Source organism: Grammomys surdaster, unplaced genomic scaffold (genome assembly GCF_004785775.1).
Source record: "Grammomys surdaster isolate TR1022 unplaced genomic scaffold, NIH_TR_1.0 67, whole genome shotgun sequence".
Classification (NCBI taxonomy): Eukaryota; Metazoa; Chordata; class Mammalia; order Rodentia; family Muridae; genus Grammomys; species Grammomys surdaster.
In genome coordinates, this window is record NW_021604569.1 from 1,932,346 (window position 1) to 1,947,633 (window position 15,288).

The 15,288-nt window shown below is 39.1% G+C and overlaps 1 protein-coding gene across 2 annotated transcripts in view; it reads right to left on the minus strand.

The window, feature by feature from the left end:
• Efemp1 (EGF containing fibulin extracellular matrix protein 1) overlaps positions 1 to 15,288 on the minus strand; it is a 64,581-nt gene that overhangs the window by 12,968 nt on the left and 36,325 nt on the right. For both annotated transcript variants that reach the window (XM_028777965.1, XM_028777973.1), the window contains exons 5-8: positions 6,879 to 7,001; positions 2,958 to 3,077; positions 1,877 to 1,996; positions 597 to 716 (exon numbers count right to left, since the gene is read on the minus strand). In XM_028777965.1, the coding sequence (XP_028633798.1) occupies positions 597 to 716; positions 1,877 to 1,996; positions 2,958 to 3,077; positions 6,879 to 7,001 (483 nt within the window). The remainder of the gene's footprint in view (positions 1 to 596; positions 717 to 1,876; positions 1,997 to 2,957; positions 3,078 to 6,878; positions 7,002 to 15,288) is intronic.

Genomic DNA, 15,288 nt, shown 5'->3' on the forward strand with positions numbered 1-15,288 from the left:
TCTGCCTCCCAAGTGCTGGGATTAAAGGCATGCGCCACCACTGCCTGGCGAGTTTTGTTTTTCTTGACACCTAAAATCCTGCCTTATTTGGGTGGGAGTGATGACATATGCCTATGATTTCAGCACTTAGGAGGCACAGGCTGGAGCACTACAAATTTGAGGCCAGCCTGAGTTATATAGTAAGACCCTCTATGCCCCTCCAAGTGTACAAAATTCGGAAGTTTGATGTTTCAGAGGCTTTGAAGGTTGTTGAAGGTATGTCTAAAATTGGGTTCTAAACTCAACCTCAGTAAAATATTTAATGACTGATTTTTTTTTTTTGGTAGATTATTGGAAGGTATAGTTGCATAGATTTGAAGATATTACAAGATATAAAATTTGTTTGAATCACATTTTTAGAAAGGAAGTTACTTTAAAGCTTGAAGAAAGTCAGGGTTACCATTGAGTCTTTCACAAAATGTGATCTGTTACCTTGCAAATCAGGACCTCAAACTGTGCAGTCAAGGTGAGAAAATGAAAGTCTGAATCCTGTAACTCTCCTTACATTCCTTCTGGCTAGTAGCAAACACTTCACCTAATGAGAACAGTGAGCTTACCCTGACAGGTTCTGCTTCTCACCACTTGGTAACCCTGCGGGCACATACACGAGAATTTCCCAGGTTCATTGACACACTGATATTGGCACAGGTAGCTTGAGGTTCTGCATTCATCGATGTCTGTAGAGCCAGACAAAAGCATGGACATAGAGCTGAGAAACTTTTCTGCCACTGACTTGTAATACATATTTTTAGATAAACTAAAGAGTATCAAAACAGTAAAAGTTCTAAAATAGAAGAAATGCAAGGCTCTGTCTGAAACGCTGGGGCTAGCTGCAGCAGCAGCATCTGCTTCTCTCTCTGCCTCTAAGCTTGCACAAGTTTTCTTACAGCAATGTTCACTGAAGCTATGCAGACAAGTAAGTAGGATTGTGACAGACACACTTCACTTTGGGTTCTACAGACCTGCTCAGGTAACAAGTTTGTGTTTGTCTGTTCAATAATGGTGGAACTTTGTTGCTGAGCTCTCCTGAACCTTGAACTTCAAATTCTGCCCCTGTGCAGTTTTGTAGAGGTGACATCTTGCCATGATATGGCCTCCTGGGGAAGATTCACTTGCGTTTCAGAATTAGTGACCATCCTATAGTTTGTCAAGCATGGGAGAGGCAGCGGTCCTGAGTTGGGTTCTTATGGTTTTAAAAACAATTGCATGGTTTGAGATTTCTTTGAATGGATTATGGCCTATGTGGTTTCAAATAATCATGGACAGACTCAGGAAGGAGGTATGAACATCAAATGTGGATAGCATCCTCTTTGTGGTGCCTTATGCATCTAGAATTACCCAGAATGAGCATATATATTGGATTGTGAAGGTCACCCATTCCACTGAATGTCTGTCTTTCTACCCATTGGAAACCGCAACTCAGAGTTTTTAAAACATGTGTTCAAGACACACAGTATAGGGATAAAGCAAAGCTAGGGGACCGGTCTCTTTGTCATTACTACATCCTCAGCTCTTTGTAAACAAAAATGTGCAGATTCTACCTTGGGAAATGTAGACTGGGGTCTGAGATTCTCAGTTTCTCACAAGCTCCAATCAGAGATGCACTTTGAGAATAAAGACACTCTTAGGCTGCACCTTGTATTCCAGCGACTTGATGCATCTTATCTCTTCTAGTAACAGACTCAAAAGTCAAGCTTTTCACTGAACTGCCATTATAAGATTTCAAGAACAGGATTTTGTTTTCATCAGCAAAACAATCAGGTAAGAAGACAATAATCAGGCAAGATGATGCTGATAAGGTTGCCCTTTGCTATAACATACTTGGAAGACACATTACCTTCACAGTTGAGCCTGTCACTGCTCAGTTCATATCCTTGGTTACACTGACAGATGAATGAGCCAAGAATGTTGTAGCATTGCTGAGCACACTGGTTACTGGCATCACATTCATTTATATCTGCAAGGAAAGGTTTTAGATACACATGTGTCTCTGTGTATGTGTAGCTGGACATTTTTAAGCTCAGTCTTTCTCTTTTGTGCCTAAACCAACTGGTGATAAGTAGTTCCCTCTCTGCACCAACACACTGGAGAACATACATTCAGTTTCACGGTTGCTGGAACAACTTCAAAGGTCCATCAGACACATCTTTTAGAAGTACCATAATATATATTTTCTAGGCATGACAGTTTGATGTTTGATACATCTAACCACAAAGAATTTAATGTTTCCAATAAACATACATTCCAGCATCTATTTTCTTATATTGCTTAGATTCAAAATGCCAAGTCCATAAATAATTGTTATTAGACATTTGGACTGATATGGTCTCTCAGCATATGGTTGTAAAGAGTTATCTGGGTTATTTATTACTTTTTAAATGGTTTCTGTTAAATTCCTTGACAATTATAGCATAAGCCTCTGAGACCCATACAGAGTCTTGCTATGTTCCAACACACAGAAAATACTTTGAAAAGGCATCTTTCCTTTCTGCACTAGATTCCTTTCAGGCTGTGCCAGTCTTCCAACCATGTGTCACCTATGACTGTGCACTCTGAAAGCGAAGAGCCATGTAAGTGTCATGTGCACTGTTAGCGGAAAGTTTATACATTTGAACTTCCAGCAACCCTTTGGCCTCTTCAGCACTCTATCACACTGTTGACTAATTGCGGTCACATTTTTTTTTTATTCCACACACAGAGGACTAGAACTCAGGTTAAAAAATATTTTCCATCCCTATATGATGTGTTTTAAGAAACAGATTAGCTATTGTCTTTTCAGCTTTATGACCCTGAGGGAAGCTGATGGAAACCAGTTCATGCAGGATCACAGAACACCAGAAACAGTCCAGCATACCATGAGGCTTTCTTTTCCTGGATACAGAAGCTGGTCAGTCAGGATAGCAGTTCTCAGCACTTACCCACACAAGTGTAGTTGTTTGCTGCCAGCTGAAACCCGGGACTGCACTGGCAGTAGAAGGAACCCGGTGTGTTCACACATCTTTGGTGGCAATATGGAGGCACTGTGCATTCATCTATATCTAAGTAGATGACACAGACACAGAACCAAGTTGTTAGCTGGGCATAGTGGTGCATGTCTTTAATTCCAGCACATGGAAGGCAGTGATGGGTGGGTATCTGTAAATTTGAGGCTAACCTGGTCTACAAAGTAAGTTCCATGTTAACCAGAGAGCTAAATATTGAAAATTTGTCTTGAAAAAACCAACACCAAACCAGCAAAACCAAACGAACAAACAAACAACAACAACAAAACCAGAACCAAGTTGGTGTCTTAGCAAATTCTCAGTGGAGATAATACAGAAACCGCATTTCAGGAAGACCTTGAGTTGAAAGTGATCCTCCACTCTCAGTCTCTTTTGTTTATCCTTTCTCTTAAGATTAGGACATATATGTTTTAAATATCCTTTGTTTATTAGTAAAGTAAGACATTAAGAACAAACACCAATGTCACAGCCAGTAAATAAATGAGCTGGGATGTAAAGAGAGAAGAACAGCTAAGAGCATTCCACACACACACGAGGATGTCAGCTTGCTGCATGAAAAGCTTAATTAAAATGAGGACATGAATGAAGGGGTGGAGCACATAATTGAGAGAGAAGAAATGTGGGTGGAATCAGCTGGTGACTGTTGCTTTGCTGTTTAAACATTTGTATCTTGATGTCCAGAGTATGATAGGAAGGCTTGCCATGTGTATCTTAGGAAGTTTTGTGAGCATCAAATGAAAGAACATCATGAAAGGGAAGGATGCTGCACAAATGACCTTTTGAGAATGTCCTGACGTTTGGGTGAAGTGTTCCATCCTGTGTCCTCTCATAAATATTTCCAACTATAAAATGCTCAGCTGAGAACTTGCAGGGATGTACTCTCTTAGAAGCGTAATAAAATGTCATTCCTTCACGACTACACTTTGTAGCATCTCCAGCATTGCATCTATAGTATAATAGGACAATTTTTTACATTTCAGTGCTATAGAGTGATATTACTTCATGATTAGAAAAAAAGGATGAAATTGTGCTGGTGTTTTAGCCATAGTGTGCTTAAATGGCCTTAAGCTAAGCTGAGTTTGAATCTCTGATCTGGCTATTTGCTGTCTTAGCTTCTGAAGCTTTCATTTCTTCTGCCATATGGTAGAATGGCTGGAAGTTTACATGGACAGTGTAGGCAATGTATCTGGGGCATAACAGGCAATGCAGTGTTAATAGAAGCAACTAGTGAGAGACTTTTACATTACCTTTTGTACTGCTTCATGGCCCTTCCTTGGGGAGGCTACCTCTTTCATGCATATATGATAGCTTATGCTACCGTAGACTTTCTTATAGCTCCCTTTGTTGCTTGATATCAAAATATGTTTATCGTTTCTCTGTCTCTCACTATTATCTGTGGCAAGCAAGAACCGCCCCTTTCTCTTGAGGTAGAGATGAAGGATGTTTGTCTGCTCACTGCCATATGCTTAATGCTCAGAACATGACTAGCTGATCCATAGAAACCTTAGATTAATTAAGAGCTATTGTTTATAGTGCTTCTAGGTACTGTATGTGATAGCCAGGTGCTGCTATTATTAGTCGGTATGTATGAGTGATGATTCTGTTAAGTTTGTTTGCCTAATCTAATAACTCAGCATCCAGAACTGTTCTTGGCACACAGCCAACTCTCAATAAGTATAGATGACTCAATGATGCCTGTCTATTTAACTAGTAGCTATTCATTTTATAGCATTGTCCTTGGCAATGAGGTTATATAATCATAACTGCATATATATATTCAGCATCTATCTAGCATGGAATATAGGCATAATTATGTTATTCTTCAGAGTGAAAAGATAGAAAGGTGTACAAGAGACAGAGAGAGCACAGAGCTGCTTAAAATGGCTTGTTGATTGCAGTGGTCCATGGAGTATTGGATCAGTCCATAATGCATATAGAAATTCAGAGTGCATGTTTAGCCATGGCAATTGAAGCCAACACAACATTTTTATTATATTTTACAGAAGTATCAGACTACAACTGATTGGAAATTTCTAAAAGAGTTCTATTTCATCTTAACTTGATCAGGAAGGAAAGACTAATTAGATTTGGATACAACATGGCTTCTAGGGGAGGTGAGTCTGAAGTGGGATGGGACAGTAGAATAGGGCTTTGGAGAAGGAGTGTCTCATTGTTCTGGTAAGCATCTGGGTAGACATATGCACAGAATTATAACCACTGAGAAGAATCTGTGGTGTAGCTGTCTTTGGGAAGGATGGTATTGATGCAATATAATTGATGAGAAAGCCCCTTTATGTTCTACTGAAGAAAGTGGAATTACCTTTGTAGGCAAGGGCAATGTCGGCACACACACGATCAGATATGAATTCATTTTTCCACTTTCTGATACAGGCTGTCACTCTGTGTTCCTTTGTCTTCAGTTCACCCTGCCATGGGATGTGTTGCTACTGTACTTTTAGGCCTTCAGTGTTTATTTTCCTAGCTAACCCAAAGAGCTTTGGCATCTGTGAAGTTTTCCAGTCTTCTTCTGCATCATAGCTTCCAGAATTACAAACCATGTCCTTCCTTGAGTCTGGGCACCCATCCCAGCACCTAGACACAACCTGTGGCAGGTAGAGCCAGCCGGGGTCCACGAGGAGTTAAGTGCTGACATATTTGTGTCAACAGCTCACTTTCTTAGGTGGAAGTTGATGCTGGCTGCCTGTCCCCAAACCCTCACTTTTTCCTAAGAGAAAAATCTGGCCTTTCCACTGGTCTGTGGTAAGAGGTGAGGTGTGTAAACAGATGGGCAAAGGGAGCCAATCAGTTCCATGTCTTCTGCTGGGCCTCTTGATTGAGCCAGACTGCTGTTTTACTTCAGTGCATGCCAGGTGGCCTCCTAAACTGTATTCTTCCATTCATTCAGAATGCAGGCAGGTGAGCCGTCACATGTACTGGACACTGTATGGGGACTATGGCAGCAACAGTGACAGAAGCTGACATGGCCCCAGAACTCAGGATCTTCTCAGATCCCTCAGGCACAGTGTTTCATTCAGGTCTTTAAACACCAGCAAAAACTTGCAGTGTAAAGAGGCTTTAGACTAGTAGTTCCCAAACTGTGGGTCGCAACCCATTTGGGGTTTGCATATCAAATATCTTGCATATCAGATATTTACATTATGATTTGTAACAATAGCAAAATTACAGTTATGAAGTAGTAAAAGTAATTTTGTGACTGGGGGTTACCTCAGTATGAGGAACTACATTAAAGGGTCGCAGCATTAGGAAACTTGAGAATCTCTGCCTTAGACTTTGTTGACTTACTGCCTGATGATCCCAGCCAGCTGAATGGCACAAAACCATATATGTGCTGAACATTGCCATCCTTGAGCTAACACCTGAGTTGGGACTAGTGTCATCTCGACAGGACAAATGAACAAGGCAATACTCAGAGCACTTAAGTAATCATGGACTCAGATGACTTAGTGATAGAGGGGACATATGACCTCATGCACCGTGTTCTGCTGTGCAGTAGAAAATGAAGCACCCATCACCAGTATGATAGTGACACAACTCCTAAGTTAAAATGTAGTTCTTAGTTGTCTTTACAGTTCCATTCAGACCAGAGTTTTTCTTTAATTTAGTCTATAGATTAATATAGTCTATATTTTATATATAATATCTATATTCAGGACAGGTTCAACCTTTACAAAGTTTCTCTTGCTAGTTGGAAACTATGTTGATATTCTTTGGAAGAGGAAGACATGTTATATCATTCTTAAATCAAGTAAGAGAGCTTTGCTTTGATGCCAAAAGATTCTCAAGACAAAATTCTTAATATTGCACTGAAAGACTTACCCACACACTGTTCGCCTCGCTTCTGATACCCAGGAAGACACTGACATGTGAAGGAACCACGTAAATTGATGCATACTTGGTCCGCTCTACAATTGTGGGTCCCCGAGGTGCACTCATCAATGTCTGGGAAAGACATGCAATACAGAAAGAATTCCAGTTGCTAGTGAAATATGGAGGTGCACTTCATTTGCACTTTTGTTTTCTTAAATGGAAGTTTACTTTATCCTTAAAAAGTATTATCATATGCTATATTGGAGATATTTAAAATGAAAAAAATATTTAAATGCTTATAAAATAATTTCAGAGGTTCCAGAGTGTATACCTGAGATTAATGCTAACCATTCTCACACTTATCTAGCACCTTTTGCTGCTTTCAGCTACAGCAAAAGCCTTATTCTGTCTTTATCCTTATATCTGTCACCCACCACTTTATGAGTAGGCATGGGACCTTCCCCAAGAGAGTTTTGTGCATTCACTAGACAGGAACATGCCTATGATAATAAACAACAGCTACTTGCAGGGCTGAGGCAGGAGGATCTCCAATTTAAGTTTTACCTGGGCTACAGAGGAAATTCAAGCCTATTCTTTGCACTGTCTCAAAAGCAGAAGTAAAATGAGGATAGCAACATGCATGCATAGCTTTTTTATTATGAAACTCAAAATGAAAAGCATCAATTTGATCATATTCTTCTAGGAGAGATACATTTGTGTAGGTTAAAATACATATTTCCCTAAGACAGTTTACTGTTAGGAGTAATTGCTACATGTGTCTCCTGTTGGAGGCAAATCACAGTTCTAGAAAAGGGGGTTAAAAGTATCACAAAATGTGTAATTTCTAGATGACCAATGAATTATGTAACTAAGACAGAGTTGCTGAGGACAGAGAAGAGGTATGTTAAATCATTACTGTGGGAGACCAGGGAAGTGCCTTAAAGCAGTGGGCCAATAACCAATTAAAACAAGAGCCTCCAGTAACAAGACTCAGCTATGTCCTCTGTCCCTGTCTAAAGCAGAGAATGCTCTTTGTATAATTCTCCTTTTAATTTTTCTGTGATTTTAAGGAGCATTGAATTGTTGTGCTTATGCTAAGCAATGCTATAGGTAAGCAGTTGATTTTATAGTAAGGCTATTCTGAGATAACCACTCCACTTAGCTGGGTGTAGAAGTAATAAGAAGATCGATTCTTTTCAAAGGAAGAGGGGTAGAGGATAAGGATACTCAAATATAGTGCAGCTACTCATTGGACAATAACCTAGTAAGACTTTCTTTGACGCGTAATTCTTTGAACCTGATTTTAAACTTTTAACTAAGGATTTTGCTGTTGTTCTGAAATGTATTAACACTATTACTGCAATGGTATTTTCCAATCCACCACAAAGTGACCTTTCTAGGTGCAGGCCCTGGAGCAGCAACCCTGCTGGGAAGTTACTGCTGCCTTTCATGCCTCATTATTTTCTCAAATGCACTTGATGAAAACCTTTCTACTGGGGATTCTTTGGAGCTTTATAACTCACTAATGCAGAAATGACAGCAGAATTCCTATTGTTTTATGTCAGGAACATTTGCCAACATTTGCCGTGATAACAGCCCTGAGAGATACAGCCCTGCTAGATTCAGCTGCAGCAAGTTCCCTCTGTCCATGCTGGCCAGAGATCAAGGACTTAGGCCGATTGGCACTGCTAAGGGAGGCCTGGCCAGTGACAGAGGCTTTTTCTTTTTGCAACCACACTATGAAAACTGCCTCCACCCAATCATGTTCCTGATATCCTGCAATTTTCTTCCTATTTTCCCATCATTTGTTTGGAGTGTTCTTGATAAATAGACTAACATTTCCACAGGGATCAATGTATCATTAAATAGGTTTTGAGCATTCAAACCTGCACAACTCCTTCCTAAGAGTCTGCTTTATTTAGCTTCTGAAAAGAATTATTTAACAAAAATATTTGGTGAGTTACAGTAATTTAATAAAAGCAAAGCCCCAAATACTACTACTACTACCACCCCAACTACATTGTTTTTCTTTCTTTACCACAAACAAAGGGAAGGCGAGATGGGACTCACCTCCAGCACAAGTGACCATTAACTGGCGAATGACACTTTCCATTCACCAGGACTTATAAATGCTAAAAGCAGCTTCATCTACTTTTTTGTTTATAGCCACTCTGACTACAGTGTAGAATATTCATTCTCCTGAGCCCCCACATTTATCAGGTTACTTAACGCTGAAGAATATTAACAGACTGAATGGCTGTGGACTATTATCTATTTAAATGGCATAATGCTATTACTTTGAAGACCCATTGTTGCTTATTTATACACCCACACAAAGTCATGTTAAACCATTATACATCTCTAAACTCTCTTGTGCTCCTTTTCTACTTACATGTGTCTCTCTTTCGATTACCAGAAGGTACAGAATGAGCTGTTGCTCACTAAGCCACTGCAGCCCAGTCATTGCTTTTTGCCTCTGTTGTTTGTAGGCAAAATTAACTTCCTACATCTACATGGGCAATGCCCTGCTTTATTTGACAGGAAAATGACTCAGGTCAGCCATGTTTTCCTGAGAATTTAGAAACAAGTACTCTGGGGAAAGGACTTTTTGTTTTTGTTTTTAATTATCTATCATTTGTCCTTGACAGTTAAGCTCATTTTTTCCTGCTTACTATAATGCATGGAATGTGATGGGTTTTCAGTAAATGTTTACCCAATTAATGGATGAATGAATCATTACTGTTTCCTGGGAATTGGTGTTCAGAGTTCACAGAAAGTAGGAACAATGTTTTAGATTATGGAAGTAACATTCGTAAGGCAGAAGAAGAACAGGTAAGGCCCAAGGAGCACAGAAGAATCACCAATTTGCCTCTGACTGAGAACAAGGTAGGATCCTTGCATGAAGAAGAATGGCTAAGACTCCATTACTCAGAGTGTGCAGCATTCGCCTCTGACTGAGAACAAGGTAGAGCAGTTAACTGAGTCACAGGAGTCTCATAGACTGACTGCATCACTAAGCATGAGCAGAAGCTTTGAGGAGGAGGCAGGCTCTGAAGAGCAATTCAAAAGTGATGAGCTGGTCCCGGGAGGAAGCTATCTCTTAGAAGGTAGACCCCACGGAAAGAGACCCAGATACTGTAGAGAACGGCAGAGTTCTGAAGCCAGCATGGCTACAGGGGATGTATGTGAGAAACCTGGTGTTGTGTCTGGCAAACTGTGCTCATAAAATGTTTGTTCAAGTCATTAGCAAAATCCAGAGACTTCAATATGAGATTCTGAGGGTTTGTATTGAACACCATAGCAAATAACTCTTAAAGAATCAGCCATGGACTAATGCTAACATTACCAAAGTGGGGGCAAACAATGGAATGTGCTTCCTACAATCCTACAACACTTTTAATCATTCTGATATATTGAGAATAGCTAAGGGCATTATTTAGTGATTTTCATACACACACACACACACACACACACACACACACACACACTCTTCTTGGTGCTTTAAATAATCCAGTATAATATCTTTGGTGTCCTCTCTATCAGGCTGGCCCCCAGTCAGTGGCACCGAAAATCTGACATTGTCACACAGCTAATATAGGGATAGTGTCCATGCACTGGTATCCCTTAGGCTCCTGCTTGGGCCTTTGTTCTCTGAGTTTGGCTCCTTCCCTGTATTCTGACTCATACTTTCCAAATCCCTGACTCATGCTGTTTCATCTCTCTTATGCAACATTTTAATCTCTGCAATGTTCTTTCCATAATTTGATAACTTACCACGACACGGAGTCACTTCACTGTGCTTTATAGGCAAGGGGAACCTGCGGTTTCAGTGCTCAGTAGTAGCACTTCAGCTCATTGGCTTTTTGCTGCTTTAGTTTAAGAAATGATTCCCAACTACTTTTGAAGACGGCACTATAGACTGTCAGTAAACACACAGAAAGGAGGAAGGGGGTCAAGCTCTGGCATCAGTAAACTTTCAGTAAGAGGGGTTGGCTTTAAGGATTTGGGGAATTGGTTTTATTTTCAAAATTATTCTAGAAGATAGGAAAGTCACAACAAGACTTGAGGACATTGCGTTCCATCTCTGCTTTATTTAGTAGTGGCTACTTGTAGTTAGAATCTTGGTAAGCCATTAAAGTTGATGATTGAAATCTACCTAGAGGAATGCTGTTCTGTAGACACTTCTTAAAATTCTCAAACAAATTGGCATAAAGTAAATACACATTTTGCAATATGGAAAGATATTATTGAAGAAGTTGGATTTCCAAAGCTCTGATTTACTCCAAGGTGCCTCATGAAACAGATGATTCTGTGATCTGCAGTTAACAGGTGAGAAGGGAGCATGCCACTTAGATCTACAGAGATCTACGTAGAGTCAGCTTCCTGGTGTTACTCAAAACTGAGGTTCAGCTCCAGCCAAGGTTTCCCTTGGTTCTGTCTGTAATCTAGTTTGTCAGAGACTTCTCTCCTAGGAGTTGTGGATAGCAAAGGGTTTCTCAGAATGAGAGAGGATTGTTAATTGTGTCATACCTGGGATCTTCCCTGTGAGTTTTTTTTTCTTTTTTCCTTTTTTTTGCTTAGAGTTAGATTTCTAGCTCTCTGTGTTTTCTGTTTCTCTTCCCAGTTTTTAGTCAGTTATCAACAATTTTTGTCAAAGATTTTCTGGTTCCCTTTTGCTTCGTTTATAGAGCTGGGATCAGATTTATCTGGGCAAAAAGCCCAGTTCCAGTTAGCTTTTCACCCTCCTGGAAATCTCAGCAAGAATTTACCAGAGCTAAGCAGTTCTAGTGGAGAAAAGAGATATTTACTAACAGAGGAGAACTGTCATCATCATGGCCAGAGTAGATTTATAGTTCTAGATTTTTATCAATTCTGGAAAAACATAGGTAACGATTTGTTGTGCCTTAAGTGATAAACAAAAACATCGTCAAAATCAGCCTTTTACCCTCTTTGTTTTAGAAGGTGACCAAATTTTGTAGAATTTTGTGATATGTTGTTCCCATGTAGAAAAGAACATGCCACGTGTACCGGAGCTGATTCTTCAACAGTGAGGATGGATTTTCACTGAAGATGGACCCTTGCTCTCAGACATCCCCACAGAATGAGAGATTTCACGTACAAGCTGATTAGATGGAGTTCATGATATCATTAATAAACGTGGGAAGAAAACCAACTGGTTCACTTGAATGTTGCATCTGTTTAATCCGTACTACTCACAAAGCAAATGTACTCATTAAGTCGCTGGCTGAAATGGAAGCGTAGCAAGGAAACAAAGGCTCAAGTGCTCATTCTTTAGTGCTCTCTCTGCACTGGCAAAATGAGGCTGACCACACCCAGAGCATTAAAGCAACAGTTTCTACAGGTAAGTGTTGTAGTATTGGGGCATTTTCAGGCATCTGTGTGACTGTATCATACTCAGATGAGCTCTTTTTTTCCCCAAACATAATTACTCACCAAATACATTTGGGGAAAGATGCTCTAGAATAGGGGGTTCTGTCTCCATTGATCTAACTGTAACCTTGGGGAGCAAAACTATTTTGAAATAAGCAATGCTACCAGTCTTTGCTTCGGGGTAGCTCAGTACTGGGAATGAAAAGCCTTTGGTGTGACAATTCAAGTTTATTCTACATAGGTTGGTTATCTATTTAAAAATTGATGTTCTTGGGAGTGATTATGATCCTGCCTATGATGTTTATATCCAGTTGTGTTTTGCTGGTGTCTCCAGTTGGCCATTTCTTGGCCCCCCAAGTCCAACTCTGGAGAGTGAGAAGCTGAAAGGAGATCAACTCCACTTCCTGAGCCTACTGAATCTGCCATGAGCAATGTGACTTGACTTTTGGTCTCCTTCCTGAAGGCCTTACAGTTGGATTACTTAGTACCCTCAACCAAAAGCACACACATTCCTTACTTATTCCTTCAGGCAAACCATCACTTGAAGTCACACAAGCTTCTGGTTACGGTAATGCCAATAATAACAAGCATGACCTTGTGACCTCCTAATTACATGAGACCAGTTGCATTCCTGTTGTTCATTCAACATTAAGTAGATTTTGTTCCTGCTAAGCACACTACCAAATGGTGAATGTAACTTGACATTATTTCTCCAATTCATTAAGGCCTAACAGCTTTTTAAAAGTACTCATTTATGACTCCTGCTTTCAGAACATGATACCTTATTGAGTTTATTTACCTGCCCACTTCATTACATATTTACACACAATGTTCCTTATATATTTTTCTGACTTCCAAATGTAGCAAAGTGTTGAGGTAAAGGGTTAGGGGTGCTAGACTCAAAAATATTGCAACTGCTTCTCTGTATTTCTGTTTTAGATTCAGAATTCTTCAGAATAAAGAGTAATAGAGGAGAGATATGTGGGTAAATTGAAGTGGATAATGGTTGTAGAAAACAAAGATTAGTTTTACAGAGGCATAAGATGCTTAAAATTAAAACATAAAGGAATGTATTGATTTATAAAGTATTTAAAATAGATGGATGGAAAATATGGGGAGGTGGCTTGGGGGAGAAATCTCGTGCTCGGAAGATGTGAGGACCAGAATTTGGATCCTTGGAAACCATACAAAAGCCAGATGTAGTAGTCATATTTGTCCTTTCAGTGGGACTGTGGTGAGCTGAGATGCAGAGACAGGAGAAATCTCCAAAGCTCAAGAGCCAGCTAGTCTGACTTTCCCAGTGGTAAGCAACTTGAAACCCTCAAAACACAATGGAAGACAATTGATGTCACCTGGGGCCTTCATGCTTGGGAGTAGGGGTTCATATGTGTGAAAACTCACACATATGAATACAAATACATATGAACACAAACACATATGAGCATAAATGCATATAAACACACATACCATATATATTTAAAATATTTTAAGTGTGTCTGGGTTGGCAGTAGGGTAGGTGGAGCTTAAATATGTTTTTTTTTTTTTGCTGTATTTTAAGATACATTTACTCTTAGGAAAGGTTAAAACTCCCAATTTTCTTTGGATTTTGATATGCCACGATGCATATTTAAATAATCTCTCGGGGAGACATAAAGGCATAGTAATAACATGAAACTAGAAGTCTGATGGGAACACAGAATCATAGAAAATATTTTTCCAACTAAAGAGAAGGCAAAAAAAGAGAAAAAAGAAGTTGATATGTGCAGGAGCTGTCCACGACAGATAGTAGGGTGGTTGTTCAAGTTTTACATGTGTTGTAACTACTGTGAGTAGAAGTGGACAACATGCTGTCTCTAAAACAACAAAACCTCAGCAGGCGGAAGGTTCACTAAAAAAAGAAAAAAAATGCTTAATTTGAAAGCTGATGAATTCAATTTTTGGAACTGTGTAGAGGCAGAAGGAAAAGTCAGCTTACAGTGTTTATGTCATGTTGTTCATATTATACACATAAAATAATAGTAATAGTAATAATAAAATAATTTCAAAATTGTCACTTAACAAAAGAAAATGAGTATACTGTTCAATTAGCTCAATTTAACTGTAAGTCTATGGGTATTAAAGAAAAAGACATAAAATATACCATATTTAACAAGAAAAAGTTTAGTTTTGTAATTTTAATATTGGATAAAATTGACCTTAAAGGGAAAACTCATTAAGGAATTAACTGGGAATAGTACTAACAACAAAAATTTTAGAGAAATATGGAAACTCTGTTTAAATGCATTTAATCATAAATAAAGTAAAAGATAAGGGTGAAAAAAAATAACAAAACACAATCATGGTAAAAATAACAAAATAACAAAATTACAATCATGGTAAGATTTTAATACATTTCTCCCAGAAAATGAAAGAATCAACAAAATTTTTCAAGAAATGAAGAAAAAATAAAAATAACATGACTAAAAACTTTTAAAAGTGAATAGCATTATATGGAAGACAAGCCTTTTTATGTACTTTGAGAACATTAAAAGAAAATGGTCATTGATGAGTCTAAATGAATTTCTAAGAGATTTAATATAGAGACTATGTTTCCCAGTGAAAATAGCTAAGTGGTGAGCATTGACTGCACACTCTATTCTCAAACTACCTTAAAGAGGAAGCCGAAAAAAAGGACAAGAACCACAGCAGCAAAACTAGAACAGCTCTTGTTTTGGGAAAGAGGGGGACATTCCCAATGCTCTCACGGCCTAGAGAAGGAAGTAAGAGTGACAGTGGAGACTACTGAAAGCTGAGTGCCAGTGCCGTCCAAAGCCTCGAGAACCAGCAGTCCACCTCCACACCAGCTCCCACTGCTCTTCAGTTTTTTCTCTGTGCTCAATCCATAAGAGTGACAGTTGGCTCACTCTTAGACTTTAGCATTTGAAAGGCCATTTAGAGGAAAGAGGAAACTATTTGGACCATATCATTTCCAAAAGGCTGAGCTAGAAGTGGTTAGAAGAAATTCAAGAAGCTAGAGTTTAGTTTATCA